The sequence below is a fragment of the Bacillus rossius genome, chromosome 8 (genome assembly GCF_032445375.1).
Source record: "Bacillus rossius redtenbacheri isolate Brsri chromosome 8, Brsri_v3, whole genome shotgun sequence".
Classification (NCBI taxonomy): domain Eukaryota; kingdom Metazoa; phylum Arthropoda; class Insecta; order Phasmatodea; family Bacillidae; genus Bacillus; species Bacillus rossius.
The window spans coordinates 3,438,302-3,458,826 of record NC_086336.1 but is presented as its reverse complement, the minus strand read 5'-3'; the positions used below and the strand labels follow the sequence as shown (position 1 = coordinate 3,458,826).

General features: G+C 38.8%; 1 protein-coding gene across 1 annotated transcript in view; it reads right to left on the bottom strand.

Moving 5' to 3' along the window:
• Positions 1–3,428: 3,428 nt before the first annotated feature.
• Positions 3,429–20,525, bottom strand: part of LOC134535492 (deubiquitinating protein VCPIP1-like) — a 43,709-nt gene continuing 26,612 nt past the window's right edge. Inside the window, exons 10-15 of the mRNA XM_063374624.1 lie at positions 20,258–20,343; positions 13,936–14,086; positions 11,498–11,630; positions 8,087–8,223; positions 6,207–6,384; positions 3,429–5,222 (exon numbers count right to left, since the gene is read on the bottom strand). Coding sequence (XP_063230694.1) covers positions 4,939–5,222; positions 6,207–6,384; positions 8,087–8,223; positions 11,498–11,630; positions 13,936–14,086; positions 20,258–20,343 — 969 coding nt within the window. The 3' untranslated portion in view covers positions 3,429–4,938. The remainder of the gene's footprint in view (positions 5,223–6,206; positions 6,385–8,086; positions 8,224–11,497; positions 11,631–13,935; positions 14,087–20,257; positions 20,344–20,525) is intronic.

Here is a 20,525-nt window from a genome sequence, read left to right as displayed (position 1 = left end):
GATAGTTTAACGTGACGTCATAACAAAACATTGATGAAATGATTGCATACTTTTATAAATAAAAATGAATCATTTTTATTGAATTATCACTATTTTGTATGGATACAAAGGAGTGAAATGAAATCTACAATTTAATTGATGAATTTACTTTTATTTGCACTCATTAATTCAAATATGTTTATTACTTTAACGAAGATATTATTTTAACTATAACTTTTATACATGTTTGCAATTTTAACTTCTTCCAATCTGTGTTATTCTGTTAAGGATAGGAAGATGATAGGAAAAGTAGGAAACGAATGGGAGTGTTTCAAGTTTAATGTGCCTCGAAAAAGTCAAATCGATGGTTGTTCCAATCGAGTGGAAGAGAGATAGATGCGGCGCAAGCGTACAATGTGCGTAACGGGACACTTTTTCGTGAGTGCAGCCGGCGTTCATCGATTTATTAGACGTTGTCACGTCAAAAACACACATTTTGTTCACGGTTCGAACCCGGCGAGGAAAGAAATCAAAATAGTGACACATCCTTCCTACACGGAAGCCATAGTCAGACTGAGCTCTCACCACAAATGCGTTTTTTCTTTCCTAATCTAACAAATAACTAAGTGTATTTGGGAGGGGTCTGGGTAGGAAAGAGACTAAGTGCGTCTCAAGGCCGAAGCCTGTCCACTCTAAGCATTCAGGTTATGAACCATGCAGAAGAGGATAAGCAAGCATGCATCATGTGCTAGGAGGGGGATTGGCCAGCCATGGCAACGTTTTAGCCATGACTAACTCCCCTCACTGACTATTCTAGATTAAAAACTAGATAAGTTGGGCCCAGGTAAAACCTGCATAGACACGGAAAACCCTGGGCACTGACATGCGGGATGAAAGAATTTCATGCATAATTACAAGCAGGTTGATTACAGGAAACAGGAACAGAATGGTTCTGGAAGAAGAGTTGGACAGAGTAGAAAGGCTACTAAGCAAATGGGTGGGAGCTTGGACGTTTGGTCCGCAATTGGTTTGGTTGGCACTGGTTGTTTTTGGGGCGACATTTTGTCGTTTCCCACCAGGCCGCCAGCCAGCCTAACACCACTAATTCCAAGGTATAAATATCACCAGCTACTAGTAGTATATCACGTCTGCCATCTTGTTTTCGCCTGCTGGTGGCCGTCAACTTTGGCTTTCCAAAGTTGAACACATGGTTGAGACTTCAGGACTTTTTCTTTTTAAAAAACCATGCGGGAATTTTGATTAGTGTATACATGTTTCAGGATAACGATATTTGTCTTTGTATCTATAGAATGTCTCATTTGTTTTTCATGAAAAATTCAAAATCAGCTTTATATATTTACAGCTTTAAAATTTGCTTTTCCTTCCGGGAGGTGCCAGGCTAGCTTATGCAGCTAACTGTAGCTGTTGGGTGGGTCGTTGGCCCCAGCGTGGTTCACTAGGATCGTGGCGGTGGTTGAATTACTAACTAGAGAAGTCGGATTACACTCCTCAGGCAGCACGGGTGGCTGATGCCTAACTTAGGTAAGGGGGCACTGGAAATAACTGTCAGTTTGTTGTAGCATTTATTGGCATGCTATGATTTGCGGTGTTAATTACACTATCTGTTATACATTATACTTTACCCTGACAAAAGTTTCTGATTGCTGCGTTACAAGTTACACATTCACTCCGACAAAAGTTTCCGATTGCTGTGTTACGTGCTTGCGTTACATCTAACAGCTGTCTTGTTGGGGATTTGCATGGAGTCTGCCATGCTCGTAAGTTTTTGAACTATGACTCGAACGGGCTCAGAGAGCCGTGAATCCTCAAGTGCTTACAATTTCATTGCTGGGGCCAGCCGACTGCACGGCTACATTTTTCCCACTTCTGGTGCGTGTGACCAAGTGAATACAAATAATATTTTGTTTTTAAGTTTAAATGACAATTGTGCTGTGTTTTGAATCGTCGATGCAATTATTCCGTTACTTTTTAGTAAGACAGTAGTGAAAAAAAAAAAAAAAACTTTGAATGCTTTTTGCATGTTTAAAACGTCCGTTATTGTTCACGTTTTTGATTACAAAGTCCCATTAAAACATCAAAAAAATTGTATTAATATTGCAGAAATGACTTACCCTCAACACGAACAGTGAACGTTGGTATTAGACAAACTCACGAGGAATGCTATGTCCAAAATTCATAAGGAAACGAATATTTGTTATTTCAGTGTTAGATTTGAGGTCAAATCTAAATAGTTTATTCGAATATTCGCACAGGACTACCTATTGCTGATACAGTGAGGTATAGCACAGTGATATAAGTAAATGTTTGCAAAGACTTATTTTACAAATGAGCTAATTTTTTTTAAGAGGTGTTATAAATTGTAAAAAAAAATATAATAATAAATGGGGTAAGTAGAGGGAGCAGAGATTTTCTGTTGTAAGTATCTGATTAACTGATAAATTTATTATTTGGAGAGCTCCAACAGTTAAGAGATGTACAGAAATTGTGCACGAGAGAACTTAATTTAAGAGGTAATGTTAGTACGTAGTAGTTGTAAAAGAATGTAAAACTGGAGTGAAAGTGCAGAAATAATATTTAAGCCTATAACTGCAGTCAGATCCTTAGTAAGGGTAAGTGTGTTTGTACTGAGCTCATTGTAACAATAGGAAGTGTGATGTGTGCAGAGCGACACGTCTCGTCAGCCTGACCTTTGGTTGAAGCGTTGAACCCTGCCATAGTGACTACTGTTTAAAGAGTTTTGAGAAGGAGCCCTCAATCCAGACTTGTGATTTTGATTTAAAAAGTATCTTGTGGCAACACTTCAGTCATTTGGTGAATAACTTGTTAATGTTGAATCTGTGTGGAGTTTATGAACTGTTGCATTAAAACAAAACTAACCATCTTAGATATAGTAGTTGGTTTCCTTTACGTTACTGCCTTCAAACTATCCCCTGTGGCCCTGTGGAGATGGTTAAGCAAGGTTTACATACTGTGGTACTCTTAAAAGGATTTCTGACAGCGAACTGTACCAAAGTTTCTGAAATTACCATCAAAGAATCATACCATTATTTTGGATGAATATACCTATATCATCTAAGCTTTTTTTCACCATTCTCCCCTGAACCAAGGATACAACATTACAGTCATTACACATCAGTATTGTTTTAATTGAAACCTCACACAGTTTCTGACGTTTGTACTACCTATGTCAAATCTTACCTGTCCAACAGACTGCAAACTTTCTTTTAAATCAACCACCAACTGTGAATATGAGTGACATTACTGGTCAATACACACTGAAAATACATGCTTCAAAAATAACTTTATAAACACCACTAGCTAGCCAGCAAACCAAATAAAGCTAATTACAATTAATTACCAATAATTTAAGGATAGGTTATGTTGTACATTATTTAAAAAAAAAAATCAAGCAACAAAGACCAAACAGATTAATAAGAAAGTCTTTATTCTCAAACAATAATGATTCTTCTTATATTGAAGTCATATAAATAATATTCTGCATAGTAATTTTTTACCTGCATTAAGTCTTTTGAAACATATAATAACTTAGACAAGTATATTTGTGCAACTCTCTAAACTAAAGCAGAGAAATACCAACGTGCATAACACAGGTGAACCATAATTACCTTCAAATACAAAAACTCTACCTGAGACATGAGCATATAAAGTTGATAAAGATTCTATCAAATACTTCTGGGGAAACAAACAATTGCAGTAAAACACAATATTTCCAGGAAAATGTAAGTAAAATTACTTTGTAATTTAATGGACATAACACATGTTTAATATCATTGTCAACTAATTAACATTAATTAAGAACAAATTATTAATAAAAGAGTAAGACAAAGAGCAAAAATGTATTTTCTTTATTCTAAAGCCACGTGTATGAACATAAAAGTGTTCTAAACAACATCACATGAGATAAGTATTAGAAACAAGTACATTCTTTACAGTTCAACTGAAAGTATGAAATTTAAGAATACACCTGCAATAAAAATGAAAATATGGTATAATATTTTTAAAAATTAGTTTCATATTGATTGCAACATAAAATTCTTCTTGCAAACAGTGCATTAAGTGTAGAATAAATAAAATTAAAAAAATATAATTTGATAACCATGTCTGTTTAAAGCATTTTCTTGAAAATGAAAATACGTAATATTTTGGCTTAATTTAGACAATTTACAGCCATACTATTTGTTTTCAGATGGTAAAATGTTCCTTTCTGAACCCGGAATGCTCACTGTATTAAATAACAAAGTCTTATTAATAATATCTTAACAATCATTTTAAAAATAAACTAAAGCATTTTCTGGAGAAAAAAAAGTTTTTCAATTGTAGAAAATACTATGAGAAATATAAGTGATCTGAGCTAGATGAACCTATACTTATAACGTAACTTTTTAAGAACAAAAATAAAACTATGGCAAACACAAAAAGATGATTTGAGCAGGCACTTTTTGAACTTCAATGTGACCTCACACCCATGACTATATCCCTGCAGCATACAGCCAGTACTGTGACGACAAATCTTAACTCGGAACTTAAAACAAAAAAATGTATTAATGCCATTTTGATTGATAATGGACTTGGCTCATAACCAAACAAAGCTCAGTCACGTAGTTTTTATTTTTACAATTCCTTGGAAAAGTTAATACAATACAAACGATGGCATTTTTTTTTATATTTCAGAAACAGTTACAAAGTAACATACGACAGCATGAACCAAATGGAAAAATGCACAAAACGTAATGAAACCAATGTACTTGCACTAGGGTGAATTAGGAATGTGGACAAAACTTACAATGTCCACCACGTAAAGTAAAAAAAAAAACTTTGTAATAATAAATAATTCTCATGCATCTGTGTAAATATAATTTCCGTGATGAGAAAAGAAAGACGATCGTAACGCACGCTACTTTTTGTTTGAAACGGTGTCTAATCGGCGTCCAGTTTCCGTTTGTTGGCGGGCGGGGAGCCGTGCACCAAGGCCACGGTCACCGCCTCGTCGGCGCTGCTGCTGTCCGAGCCGGGCGACGGGCTGGGGGGCCCGCCCCGCGAGGTGGACGGCAGCGCCTGCGAGGTGGACGGCAGCCCCAGCGCCCCCTTGCGCGGCCGGTAGTCGCGCTCCCTGCGCTGCATGTAGTCGCGCTGCTGGCTCTCCAGCTCGCGCTGCGTGCGCTGCAGGCGGCTCCTCTCCTCCTCAGCCTCCGCACCGGCGCCTGCGGCCAACACTCCCCGGCAGTCACGACAAGTTCCCGACGATTCATCACATCCACGCACAACCCAGTAGAGACTGTGCCGTCACTCAGGGAAGTGGGAAGTGTACGTGGCCTCTCAATCACGATTTCGAGAAAACTGCGGGACAGGTAAATTTCCGTTGTCAGCGAGTGCTGAACTATTTTTTATTTTTTTTTTAAATTTTACTATGTTTCCTCCAAACATTTTTCTTTCTAATCTTTTCAATTTGAATCACCGATCTTTCGAATACTAGATATTTTTACGGTATTCGAAGTTTTGAGGTTTCAACTGGACCATCCCTGGTTTTTTTAATTTAGGAGTTAAGACCTTTCAATCACTACCAATGTTTCAAATGATAACAAGTTTTTTTTTATTGAACAGATTACTTCTTAATAATAAAAACAATCCATCAAATAACACCCTTATTCAACAGACCTGATACCCTGATTTATATGCGACAGTTCCAATAATTGGATAGCTCACAGTTAATATGAAACTTCAGATTAACATAAAATTCCCAATTTATAAGAAAATACCTTAAAATTAGCTGAAAATAGTTGAAGGTATCAATTAATGAGCTTAGCCGGTCTAATTTAAAATTTAGGATACTAACAATCTTGAGGTTTTCCTCTACGGAAAGAATCAACCAGCTTTGATTCCAAATACACTGGTATTTTGATACATTTGCCTCGACCACCCGATCCCATGACCAAAACCCACTGAACAATCGTATGAACCTCACACACATCAGAGGTACAGTATCTGTATATATTCTTAAAATCTATAGCTGAACATAACATTCAACACTCTTGGTCTCGCTACTTTATGTAACCAGTTAAGTGGCCTGCAAATGCATCTACATCCAGTTTTCCAGCTTATCAACAGGCCTTCACTCTCATTGAGTAAACTTCGGCCTCCTTGTCGCCTGCCATACAGCATCAGTCGAGGAAGATGAGGTGACCGACCTGCGAGAGCCTCCGACTTGCTGGCGTTGGTGCGGCGCATGGCGGCCATCTTCTTGCTGTGGTCCTTGTTCCGGGACGGCACGGGCACGGGCCTGTCCGGCCTCTCCGGGCGCACACGGCTCTCCAGCAGGTCCGAGCCGCACGGCAACAACTCCTGGTCCGCCCCGTAGCCCGCCCCCTGCCGGCAGTCCCGCACACAGGGCCTCAGCATCGCCGGCGGATACTACATGTCACGCCGCCACGACATTGTGAATCCAGCGACGTGCATTCGCTCACAAAGACTTCACTGTCGGCATGGTGACGTGGAACCGAAAAAAAAATTTAAAAGGCTAAAGTCTCGACCATCTTAAATATGAAACCATTACCAACACAACAGAATATTCCCGGTTTTATCTAGAAATACACAGCTTTTTTCCCTGTAGTTCCAAGTCACGTCAAATATCCGCCATTTTGACAATTTTCTTGGTTTTTAATGGTTGGTAGACACCCTGTATTATTCACTGATTAGGGATGACAGAATTTTGATAGTGCTCACAGACCTATTGTTTCCTTTGTGAATATGGTTCAGCTTGACTTTCAACTAGCGTATATCAGTACTGTGGTGTTCTCTCATCATTAAAATAATCTGGTCCTGTGAATTCTGTTTGTTGCTTTTTTTAATTTGCAGCTTTTACGTATCTCTAATAGAAGGGAGTCGTATTGCAAATCACGTCCTGCCGTGTATCTCCATCCTTTAGCGCAAGAGGGAAGCTTATACAAGCTGTGACGTTTTACACTGTACATTTCACACTAACTAATTGTGTGATCACCCACTAATCATGCAATCACCTACTAATTGTCTGATTACTTACTTTAGCTATATTATTATTGTTTAAGAAGCATTCATGATATTTTTAACATAAATATATATCATTCTTATTATATTTTACCTCTTTTGTTATTGTTTTTAATGTTTACATAATATTTTTTTTTATTTGCTATGGTTCTTTGAAAGCAAGTTGATGCATTGTTTCTGGAAATTAAATCAGAATAGAGTGAGACAGAGAGAGACACATAAACATGCGTGGAAAAATAAAGATAAAGGCTGAAAGGGATAATCATCAAAATTCACTCCTGAAAAGTGTAGTTTTAATTGTTAAGATTGTAAGGTACTCTGTGATAAACCTATGACTCCACAACTCCTTCGTCGCCACCATTGATCAGTCATCGCTCTGTAGTTGAAGGAATTGGTCACATTTTGGGAGGTGGCTCACAAATGTATTATTTGATGTGAATTGAGGAGAATTTCACACCTGTGGTCCGGGTCATGATGACAAATACTCGTTTTGGACTTTGTTAATTAGAAGATTTTAACCACAGATGGCAGTGTAGGCCAAGGTGCAGCCTTTTAAAAATTTGGAGCCACGCCTAGAGAACAATAACCTCTCTGCCATTTGTAACCTTAGTTCAAACAACCGCAGGGTTTATATCGTCAGAAGGAGTAACTAAACTTTTCCATCATTATTTTTTCCGAGCCATGAACCAAGTGGTTTGAGCCAGTGAAATAGTTTTCAATGAGTTTCTCTTGTATTTTGTCATATAAAGTTCTGTGTTCAGAAGACGGCCGTCGTGGTGACTTGTGGGCACCAGGATGCACCAAGAGTCACGTGCGTGTTAGGCGTGCGCTAGTTAGTGTGAGAGTGTAATTTTATTGAATGTTTAAAACTAGTTAAAACTAACAAGACTGTACTAGCGACGTTTACGATGACATCGTAACCACGGCACTTGACTTGACCAACCTTGTTTGAAGGAGTTTGCGACAGTAAATTTTAGTAGTAAGACCGAGATGTGTAAGTGTCACTGAAACATTTCTATCGTTTGCAACAAAAAAAGAATGCTACCTTTGGCTCTTTGGGGTGCAGAGGCGAGGGCTTGAAGCAGGTGACGGCGGCCGGGACCTCCGCGGGCTCTGGCTTCTTCGTCAGCTGCAGGATCTGGTCCACCACCTTCTGGATCAACAGCTCGCTGCCAAACTCACCTGCAACACAGCGTGCCGGCTACGTTCCTCGTGGAGATGTAGTGACTACTGCTAGGTACAATATTATATGGTGACTTGTAATAAAACTGAAATGTGAGTCAGTAAACCAAGTAATGCCAAAATGCAGGTTAATTCATGAAATAATACAGAATATAAATAACAATTTATTAAAAACACAAAAAAAAATATTTATCAATTAATACATATACAAAATTTAATTAATGCCATTGTTCTAGTTTGTAATCTAATTAGTATTGATGTGATGGTTTTACAGTCTCCCAGGTGCTCCGTTCGATTCTGGTTCTTAATCTGTTTTTTGTTCTCTTGTTTTATGTTGACCTCCGCACAATTTCCAGTAATATCAGTGGTGTGTTTATTTGTTTAATATGACTTATAAGTGCCCCACTTTACCATAATCCTACCACAAGCAAGTCACCCGGGCCCTAGTCAGCACAGATGCTATAAAGGATATTTGCACTATTATGAAGTTTTTTTTAATACTTATAGGCGGGTAAATTCTGCATTGTTCAGAAAACAAAATATATGAATAAATTACATGGTACACTAGAGTCCCGTTATTGCGAGGTGTCACGGTTCCGGGTTTGATCCTCGCTATAACCGTGTCCTCGCTATAACCGAATTAAACAAATTTTGGCCCCCACAAAATAAAAATTAACCTAAAATAGTTTAAAATTGTGTTTAAACCAGTATAATTGGAAAATAACAGGTTATATTAACGAAATCTTAATTTCTGTGAGCAGATGTGTGAATTCTCTTTAAAACGATACCCCATAAGTACGGATGCGATCACTGATTGCGTCAAAATAACCAGAATACCCTAACCAAGCCACGTAAGCATAGCATCTCAGCCTGCGGCCGACGCAGCATTGTCCTGCTATCTATCATCGACGCGGGCTGTCTGCTGGCGGCCATGTTTGTTTGGGATGTAGCTAACAGGTGGTGCTAGTGTAGCGCGACGATTTAATTCCTTACAAAAAAGCAGGATTGCGGCTGCGGCAACGCACGTACGCCTCAAACGAAATAGTCGCTGAAAAACTATACTTTTTTCATTTAAAGAAACCTGTCAACTTTTTTAGAAAATAAATTTGGGATTAAACTCAAACCATCACCACCCCTTTCCCGGACAGATACCCAAAGAACTGACCGAAACAAAAGTTACAAGAGAACTGCCCTAGCGATTCGGAAATAAATACGGTAGTGCCTACTAGAGGTGTAAAAGTAACGAAAAAAATGTGTACCCGTATGTATTCGTTACTATAACAATTAGTACTCGTTACTATCGTTACGTTACTCTTTACTTCTGATACCGCATATCATGCTATGTTATGTTGCAGCAACGAATCCAGTCGTATTGCGTACGCGTACAGTATGACGTCGCGTAATTAATAATGAATAGAATATAAACAATTAACAATATTTGATGATTAATAGTTTTTCTTAACCAAGAAACAATTAAATCTCATTAGAGCGGCTTTTTAATATTCTCTCTTTTAAGATAACCAAAAAAACCGTGAAAATACGCGATTATAAAAACAAAAACATACATATTTCTTATTTGTAAAAAAATACTTTCTTACGTTGTTTCTGTTCCAATCTCAAACTTTGTCTACACACGGCACAGATAACTAACGGAAGTTTGATAAAAGAAAGAGAGGATGGGATTCTATTTTTAAGCCACGCACTTAGGTGGCGACTGCACGGCTGAAGAATGTGACAGGCGTCAACGGCAAGATGTCTAGTGGCGAGCGAGAGGGGTGGAGATAAAGCAGACAAATAACAAAAGCGCGCTTCAAGCGATCACGCCGTAAATTCCTCAAAAATACCTCGTTATAGCAGTGTTCTCGCTATTACCGTGCTCGCTATAACGAGATTAAACTGTATTTTATTTTAGCACTAATCCACAACATGCTCATCTATGTGTTTAAACCTTGAAACCATCCCTTGAGCAAACATACCTACATTTTCAATTGTGAGCTAATTTTTAGACACCTTTGAGAAGCCTTATTTGCATTCAACAATTTGATTCGCGGCCACACAGTAACAACTTCTTACACGTTTCGCTTTGAGGAAGCTTTTAAATTTTTTACAAGAAACATTTTGACATTTGCAGCGAGTGACGTTAACATGTGAGACTTAAGGCACTTAGACACTATGATTACGTACTTACATTGTGTGCTTACGCAAAGTAGTACACAACCCACGAGTGCTGGACTTACCTCGGCCATTTTCATAAGATAATATCTTCAGCAAAGTACCAAAGAACCAATTTTACATCAGTAACATGTGCATTAATTTTCAAAGTAAAACGTTTGTGCCATAAGTAAATAACATATTTTGTTTTCATGAACTGCATTCATGAAACCTATGTTTATAGACTTTAAAGGGTCATAATTATTTGGTCCATATAAATATGTATGCTTCAATGTTTAAGATAATATTGTGTATTTCTTTATTTTACTTCAATTTAGGTATCTCACCAATTTATGCAACAGAGTGAAGCAGCTTTGTGTGACGTTATGTATGCTAGCAGCACTAAATTTTTTTTTAAAACTAAAAATCAGCAAATGTTCGTGACCGATATGTAGGTTCACATGCTGTGCACGTGGTGCGTGATGCACCTGTGAGTGACTGAGTGATATGGGTGGGTGGGTGACTGAGTGATATGGGTGGGTGGGTGACTGAGTGATTTGGGTGGGTGAGGTGGGTGGGTGACTGAGTGAGGTGAGTGATGTGGGTGACTGAGTGATGTGGGTGGGTGACTGAGTGATGTGGGTGGGTGACTGAGTGATTTGGGTGGGTGACTGAGTGATTTGGGTGGGTGACTGAGTGATTTGGGTGGGTGACTGAGTGAGGTGGGTGGGTGACTGAGTGAGGTGGGTGGGTGACTGAGTGATGTGGGTGGGTGACTGAGTGATTTGGGTGGGTGACTGAGTGATTTGGGTGGGTGACTGAGTGAGGTGGGTGGGTGACTGAGTGATGTGGGTGGGTGACTGAGTGATGTGGGTGGGTGACTGAGTGATGTGGGTGGGTGACTGAGTGATGTGGGTGGGTGACTGAGTGATTTGGGTGGGTGACTGAGTGATTTGGGTGGGTGACTGAGTGATGTGGGTGGGTGACTGAGTGATGTGGGTGGGTGACTGAGTGATGTGGGTGGGTGACTGAGTGATTTGGGTGGGTGACTGAGTGATTTGGGTGGGTGACTGAGTGAGTGAGCGAGCCAGTGAGTGAGCGAGCGAAGGGAGTGACGACCGACCTGGGAAGTGCCTGCGGACCAGGCCCGCGGCGGCGGCGTAGGCGTTGCTGTTGAGGCTGGGGTCTGGCTCGTGCTGGAACCAGCGCACCTCCTCCGCCACCACCGCGTCGCCCCACGCCAGCAGCACCGGCACCTGGCACCGGGCACCCCCGCGCTACCGCCGGCCCTGCCTCCCGCGGCCACTCCCCCAGTGCTTGGCACAGTCCCCAGGTTGCTCATTTTATAAGTTAATGCTGTATTTCATTGTTAGTAATACAGTGAAATTCCATTACAACGTACTTCAGAATAACGTATCTTTCAGTTTAACGTATGATTTTAAATTCCCGCTCAAAACACCAATGTAAACAATGTAAAAATATTTAACTTTAATATTAAAAACGTATCCTACCTTTCAATACAACCATTCTTTTCCAGTTATCAGGAAAATTTTACATAATTCTTTTTTTGCGCAGGAGTTCTTTAATATAAATGTACATTATGATTAATTTTTATCGTTTTCAAGAATCGTTAACAACTATAAAACGTAAACAACCAATGTCTCACGATTCATAAAATCATAGTACAGTGTGACGTGCCATTCTTCCTCCTCCATGGATCACACACTTTAGTGCACGTGACGATCTAAACAATCGATTGCTGTCTCGCCCCTCTTCAAGACTTGTTTTTGGCTGCACCAGCTTCTGGTTATTTGTAGAGCACGTTTTAAAAGATTTTATTAATGCAGATACAAACGTTAAATAAAAATTACATTTTAACTTATATACATAATAGAAAATCCAATGTTAATTTATGCAGGTTAAGTTTTGAACTGTTTTGTGTCACAACATGGCCGACCCGCTTTACTTGTGTTGCCATGAAGATAGGAATGTTGCCTGGCACAGCCATGCTCGCAACGCGCGCTACTAGTGCGGCGCTATGGTTATCTATGGATGCGAGGTTTGTTTACGTTTGACGTGGCGCGAGGCAAACAATATTGTTGATTGAATATTTTAATCAGGATGGATGGCCAAAAAGATAAAAGAAATTCAATCAGTTCACATTGAAGAAGAAATGCAGATGTGGCACAGCCATTTGGTTTGGTGCTCACTACACTATCAACAATAATAAAAGATCGCTAAAAAGTTATTAAAATGTATGAACAGTCATCTTTATCTGCTGGTCCCAAGAGACTTCGCCTAGGAGATAACAAGGGAATTCTGTCCCAATAACAGTACATATCTACAAAATAGTTTAACCCATTTGTCATTTTGTGTTTGACAGATATAAATTTTGTACATGTAGGGCTAGAATTTAGGCTACTGTATTAAAGGTAAATATATAGACTTTCAGAATAAAGTACTTTCATTAATAAGTATAAAAGTTGGGGCTTTATTGAAGTACTTTATAACAAGATTCTACTGTATAGTTGGGTATATTATCTAGAAAGTTTTTTAGGTCCATTTTTAAACGTTTCAATTAAATCAAGGGATTAATTTATAGTTTATAATTAAGTGGTTTTCATCTGATTATATTGTATAAATAGTGCGTTACTATGGAGATTTTTCTTTTAATATCACTAAGCATTGTTTCTGGAAAATGGGTCAGTGTTTTCAGCTAAGGAAATAAAGGCTGATGCGCAAAGTCGTAGTGCCGAAAAGATTTCCCGATATTTAACGCGTCCTGTGTTATAGAGACAGAGACGTTTGCCCGAATCATAAGAAATCTCTCTGACTGGGGAATCAAATATAGTCGTGATTGTAAGTGTCTTTGTAGCCAATAGGAAGCTCTGCGGTGTTCAAGACTTCAGTGTGTTTTTTGTGCTGTGCTTTGTCTGGCTGGTCATGTGAGGTTGTGCTGGACTGTGGCTCACGATTTTAACTTTTTTAATGCGAGTTAGAGACAAATTTAACTGTGGTCCGGGCTGCACCAATTGTTTTGAAAATTTCATTTAGAATTTTTGTTTACCACAGTCATCGGCAATTTGAAGCCTGCTAATCCAAATATATGGCTAATCCGAAAATCTGGCTCGGCTCACAAGGGCAGAAGCGCTGGTGCACTACCACAAGGTCAACAACACTCAAACAGCACTCCCACACACAGGTACAGCAGATACCGTAGCTACTATACAGGACGAGTCGTCTAAACTTGACGGACAATTTTTGGCTGCAGTTTTATCAAGACAAAGTAAGATGAAAACTTATGGTATAAAGTCCTTCTCAAAGGCTGGTATATGTCTTTAAAATTGTAGCTGAACAACCATTTTATTGTAAATAATAAATCTTTTAAGATAGAACACCGAGCGCATTGATAATGTTTAATTGAACAACGTTCTACAGCCACGCCAAAACTTGTCTCTGTCGTAAAATCATTTCATTGAAATAATTGTATAGTCTTACTGAGGTACTTCGGGACTCTTAAAGTAACTATCTTCAAAACTACCCAAAAAAGTAATGACTTACTATTTCGGGCATGTTGTCATACTCCACGCCGTCCCACCAGTGCTTGTAGCCACACTTGCAGGGCCCGCCCTGGGACTGGGAGCGGTTCCTGGTGGCGTCCCCGTTCTCGTACGCGACGGAGCCGTCCGCACGCAGGAGTCGCATCTTCGACCTGCGCACGCTCAAACAAATCACGATGCATGCAGGGACAAGTGCTCTCGCTTCCAGTTGAATAATCAACAGTAAGTTACTACATGGTTCGCAAGTTATGAACATGAACTCATCCTAATGTTACACAGTAATGTTATATATCGATGGCTTAGAATGAAAACCTCGTATCTCAATTTTTGGACGAAAATACTTTTTTATGTTTTTGGCTGGAAAACATTGTATCTCACAAAATGTTTGGCTGAAAGAAATAAAATGTGCATCCTACTGCTTTCTATCGGGAAATCACATAAAAGAATTGTACAACCATTAATTGAGGGGGGCGAAATAAATGGTTTTGTGTCTCTGCTGTAAAATTTGCATTTTATGAGATACAAGGTTTTCATTCTAAGCCATTGATATATTCTTTACCATCTTTTTACAGTCCGTGCTTTTCATTTAACAAATTTAACATTCATTTCCCTACTTGTTTTTTTTAGGCCTGTTGAAGTACAATAGAGCCTCATAAGTCAACATTTTCAAGATTCTTTTTGGGTGGTGTTCTTAGGGTGGGATTCATAATTGGTGACCTATTTGGCAAATAAGTACAACTTCGTGTAGTAGTGCTTATTAATAAGCCTTCCTTGTATGCAATATGAATTCAAAATTTTGAAACAAGTACTGCTGAAAAAGATTTCTGACTAAGCACTAATTATATATCCAATTTTGTACTATAAATAATAAGCCTGTGCGAATATCAGTTTTTTAGTTCGAATCTAATTCGAATACAAATACCAAATTATTCTCGAATACGAATATTGAGTTCGAATAATTGGAATGAGAATTGAAATCCCATAAAACATGTTATATCTAGGGATGGGCAATTTACTTGGCCTGTTTACGTTTTCCTTGGAACACATCCTATTGAGGTACAGTAGAACCTCGTTAATACGTGATGGTCAGGACCGAGATAATCACGGATTACCGAATTTCACGGACTAGCGATTAAAAGCCCGGAAGTTCTTGTCAAGCTTCTCAGACACCGGCGTGCAGCTGGGTTAAGGCCGTTCACGGTAAGGGCCGGCCGTCTTCGAATTAGTGTAAAGAGTGTTATAAAGAACCGTGTGATTTACAGTATAAAATTGAACTATCATCAGACGAAGACTCGTGGGACGGAGGAAAATTCAACTTCGTTCCAGACACCTACCAACTACCAGAAAAAGGTAAGAAACAAACCACATTAAAAGATACATTACCATTCCATAATGTGGTTGTGGAACGATCAGACAACAAAAGAGCTACTTCCCGTACTAACAAACTCGACAGGGAAAACATTCACATGTCCACCTCGTCGATATGTGATAAAATTGACAAAAAGACCTCACCAACCAGAACCGAACATAGCACAACAACTCCAGGAAACAGTACCAGACCTACACAAACACTTTCAAAACGAACCATTGAAGACGTTGACATCATTATTTCAAATATTGAGAAACAGCCTAGAAAGAAACACAATTTACATGTACCTGACAAACATGTCAGCGAGACAAGAACGAATCACGTTGATTCACGAAGCAATAGACCAACTGGCTCCATACAAACCTCAGGAATTATGGATACAAATGCTAAACCAAAACGAAACATTCATGAGAATAGCAATACAATCCATTTCACACCTGAAAGAAATAATACTTCTACCACTATCGAAAATACCAACGACACTACTTCTACCGAACGACACACCACCATGGATGACACAAATGACATCTATGTACTACCACACGATCCAACCAAAGCAAACTGCACAGATGCATACACGTTCGTCATCTCCAGAAAAGACGAACCAGAATGGGACAACTTCAGAACCAAAAGCAAAGACAAAAAAAAGACGCCATGCTTCTACATCTTCAACCACGTCACACACTACCAAAGCTGGTAAGTGATCGCACGGTTTGTGCAGTCGACAATACGTAGACATACTGACGGTTGATTCTGCTTCTTATTTCTTATATAGGTGGTTACTGTTTGTTCACGTGTTATTTGTGCATCTGTGTTGATACAGGTGTGTTTATGTGATGTTTGTTTAAGTCTAATTATTTTGTAGGTGTATGCCGTCACTCCTATTTGTGGTCGGAGAAATATTAGGAGTATGTTTACATAACTTTTAAAAGGAGAACAGTAGATTAATTATCCTGTTTGTTCATTCCGCCTCTTCCCTCTCCTTGAGAGTAATTATATTCCATTCCTCTCGTATACTCCTCTCACATGCACACATATAGTATATGTGATCCAATAATATTGGATGGCGTAATACAGCACTGCCTAGCCATTAGTTCACAGTCATTTACAACAGACGAAGAGAGAAAGATAAGATCGTGCTGACCTTGCACCCTCCCCCCTCGTACAGCCGAATGCCAGCCAGACAGTAGACACGTCACTCGCCAGGCGCCTGCCGTGCGTTGGCGGGCGGAAACAAACAAAGGGAGAAGGGAAGCAGAAGTCAGGACATCCCCCTCAAGTTTAATGAGTGACAAATGTGACAGCTGAAAAGGGGGGAGACACAAAGGGTCGGTACAAACAGCTTTGCAGAGTTTGGCGACCCACGCGATGGCTTGTAGTGTTTGCCGGCCGCCGGCCCGTGTGACGTTAATTTTAAGCGCTGACAATTTTTACTTCTTTTTTTTTTCTCTTTTAAATCGTCCCGGATTATCCGATTCCCGAATTAGCGCATCACGGATTAACGAGGTTCTACTGTATTGTACTTTTAATTCGTTATTATATAAAAAAAATTATGAAGCATGTACTGATTTGGGAAACTTACTTTATATTCATGAATATGGATGCATTGTCGCTACATTGGCATTAAATAAGGCATAAATCACATATTTATTCTCAGAATATGCTAAAAAATAAAATAAAGCATTTTTGGGATCTAGACTAAATATGAATCTTGTTTTTTTAAAATAACTTTACAGAGAAATCTGTTACTTAGTAATACAACAGTAATGCCGACTTTCATCACAAGTTACGGTCGCACATGTAGTAATAACAATGAAATAATGAATGACAAAAATTAATACATTATACAATTATTATTTTAATCGCAATTCAATTTTAAATATTCTGATACACATTCTATTTATGAATTTTTTTAGGACCAAGTTTGGTTTGTGTAGACTACCAACGTTAAAATATGTATTATCTGAGAATTCCATGATGGCCAACCCATTTATTTATTTTTATTTATTTATTTATTCATTTCATTCCGTAGACCCCTTACAAACTGCTGGAGTTCTGGGATATGGAACATGTCAGTTTTATATACATTAAAAAATAACATATCTAAGATCAGCGCTTACACATAAACCCACAGCAATACATAAATACAGTAATCTATGTACAAAAGAATAACAAAAGTATAGAAAACACATTTACTTCACAATCTTGGTACACCATGTAACGTGATCGCAAGCTTTTAAGTAAGTTCTTGGCAAGAGTTTTTTTTTTTTTTGACGCGCGGGACAGGATAATTGTCTGAGCTGTCACTACGCGAGGAATTTGGGAAGGGTGATAAGGGTATAAAGTGAGGGGGGGGGGGGGGGGTGTTTGCCGCCTGCATCCGGTCGTTTGCTGTGTATTATCCTATTGAAAAACATTGACGTAGCATGTTAGGCTTTTGGAGTCTTTTCTGTGTGTATGCGGCCAGATGTTTTCCACATGGTCTGTACAATTTTCTTTCTCTTCGCCGTCACGTTCGGAACGAAATTACAGTGCCCACAAACCATGTTTCACCCTCTAATCTGAAAACTGTCACCTATAACGTCCCGGTTGTATGGATTTTACAGACACGTATTTATCTTTATCAGTATGCTGATGTTCAAATCTATTTTAAACGACCTGACGACATTCTTCTACATAAAATATGTTAGTTATCGCTCCGAATTACTGTGTTCAAACGGGCTTTACGTGGCCAGATGTAGTGACCCAGCTCAGCCTTTTTCGTAAATGACTGAATATTCTTTTTCCGAAGTGTTAGTATTCGAAATCGAATCGAATACGAATAATAAACTATTCGTTTTGATATTCGAAAATTCGAATATTCGCACAGGCCTAATAAATAATTATGTAAGTAGCTGTACTAACCGCCGTCAATCCTGATGCATGTGGAACAGTTACCAGCGTATTTGCTTGCTATATGACTATCTATGATATTATCAATGCCTACAAAAACCTCCGAGGCTCATAAGTTACCAATGCACGAGGAACTGCTTCCCACCTCAAGCAAGACATGCGGCCATCACGGCACGCAGTAGTGTTAACCTCATGTCTTATAGGCCTTTGTAAACTAACTGCACATTTATTGAAGCATGTATGATATACAAAAATATCCGCCTTTAGTTAAAAAAAAGTCTATAACAAAGTATTTCCCATCTCATAACAAATACATAGGTAAATTGAGTACAATAGGGGTGTGCAAAGCTTCAAAAAGTAGAAGTTGAATCAAAGGAAAATTGTATTTGACTTTGTCCTCAGGAAAAAATTAGGTAAAAAATTAGAAGATTCTCATGATTTATTCTTAAAACAGATTGCATTTAAAGCTGGATTCAACGCCAGTGTTTGGGGCCATAAATAACATCCGCGCAGACTGCTAACTAAGGTTTTTACGGAGAGAGAACTACTCAAGCCTTTAAAAATGGATTGGAACTGTCAGCACATGTTTAGTCCGATGACTGCCAAGGTCCTTTTTATCTTTTGACATCTCATGCAATTATTTCTTTTGCCTTGCTGACAAAAAAAGATTCAACTTACCACCCATTGGTGCCTTTCACACAAACACACAGGCATGGGAGAAAACAAATGCTTTAACTATGTACATACACTCAGTTCAAGATGAGGTGAGACATTTTTGGCAAGCGTTCAATTGATGTTTAGACATTGGTACATGGTACAGTCATATAAAACACAAAATAAACATTTACACATTATCAGTACATCTGGTAACAATAATGAGCAAGTCAAAGTCTAAATGTTTGCTGAAGGACTGGTCAAAAAAAGTCCCACATTATAAAATCAGCATATATACTTATTTTTTTAAGTTAAATAAAAAACTCATAAATTTTAAATATGTACTATATTGGATAATAAATTGTGTAAGGTCTCCCACAACTCAACATCAAGCAGAGAACAGTTGATAGCCAACATGTTGTCTCTAAATGGAAAAAGCAAACAAAAAAAAAAGTGTCCTAAGTTTCAAGTCATTGGCTTTTTTTTTTTTTTTTTTTTTTTTTACGTTTTAAAAAACCAACCATCCCCCAAATCATTAGATATTGTTACTGCCTATTTAAGTAGTGCACTTTAATTAAAATACGGTTTCTGGTGCTCAACACCGGTACAGATTAGGGTCGCCGAAAACTGTGGCAAATAAATAAATATATTTTAACTGATTTTTGAGGAACAACTTTGAGGTCATAATGAATGTTAGTAACTCTTGTGTAGGTAAGTCCACCCATGCATAACTGTTACACCACGTGTACACAAAGACACAGGACAAGTGATGACTGATGAGGCATCCGAGTCCTCTCGACTTCTACTCCCGGGGTAACGCTGTGGCGGTCCTGCACTTTTAGATATTGAGAAATGTCTGAATGAGGCATATAATGCTGCTCAAATGAGACGGATAGCTAGTCTGTGCAATGCATACTTCGTTTTCACTTAGAGCATCGTGATGGGGATCACAATGAACGTCAAAGATTCTTAAAAATTTCTAATATTGCAAACAAACATTTCTAATTACTTATAAATTAAATATTTAAGATCAATTAACTATTACCAAAAATTTTGAACATGAATTAACAGCATGTTGAATCAAGCAATTAATTAATTGCTACAATAATTAATTAGCTCAACATTTATTTTCTAAATCAGGGTAAATAGACACATGAGGGTCTGAGATGAGAAAGTGTTTACTCAATAAATAGGTGGAGGAAATGGGAATAACGTGAGGAAACCCATCAGATCACGGAAATGCCTGCCAGGTTTCCCACTTGCGAAAACTCCTGGTTTGACCTCACCGGGAGCCAAATGGTCTAACCACTGCCCAATAAAATATTATTCACACCATGCAATGTTCGGAAGACCGACGTTGAACACACGCACAGTGTTGAGGCGGACAGAAGCCAGAGCTGGTACTCACGATTCCCTGCACCACGGGCATCTGTTCACGTCCTGGTTGTCTATCACCAGCCTGTCGCTAGCTGCGTCGTAGCTGCACTCCAAGCCCTGCAAGCTCCCGGTACATTACTCTCGTCCCGTTTCAACAATACAGGCCATGTTAGAGTGAATTCTGTAACGTTCATATTTCATGCCAAATTAAAATTTATTCATGAGAAGATCAGTTCCACAATTTCAGCATTGGACAGACAGAACAAGAGTCTGCAAGTATTCAATTGTCACCTATTAAA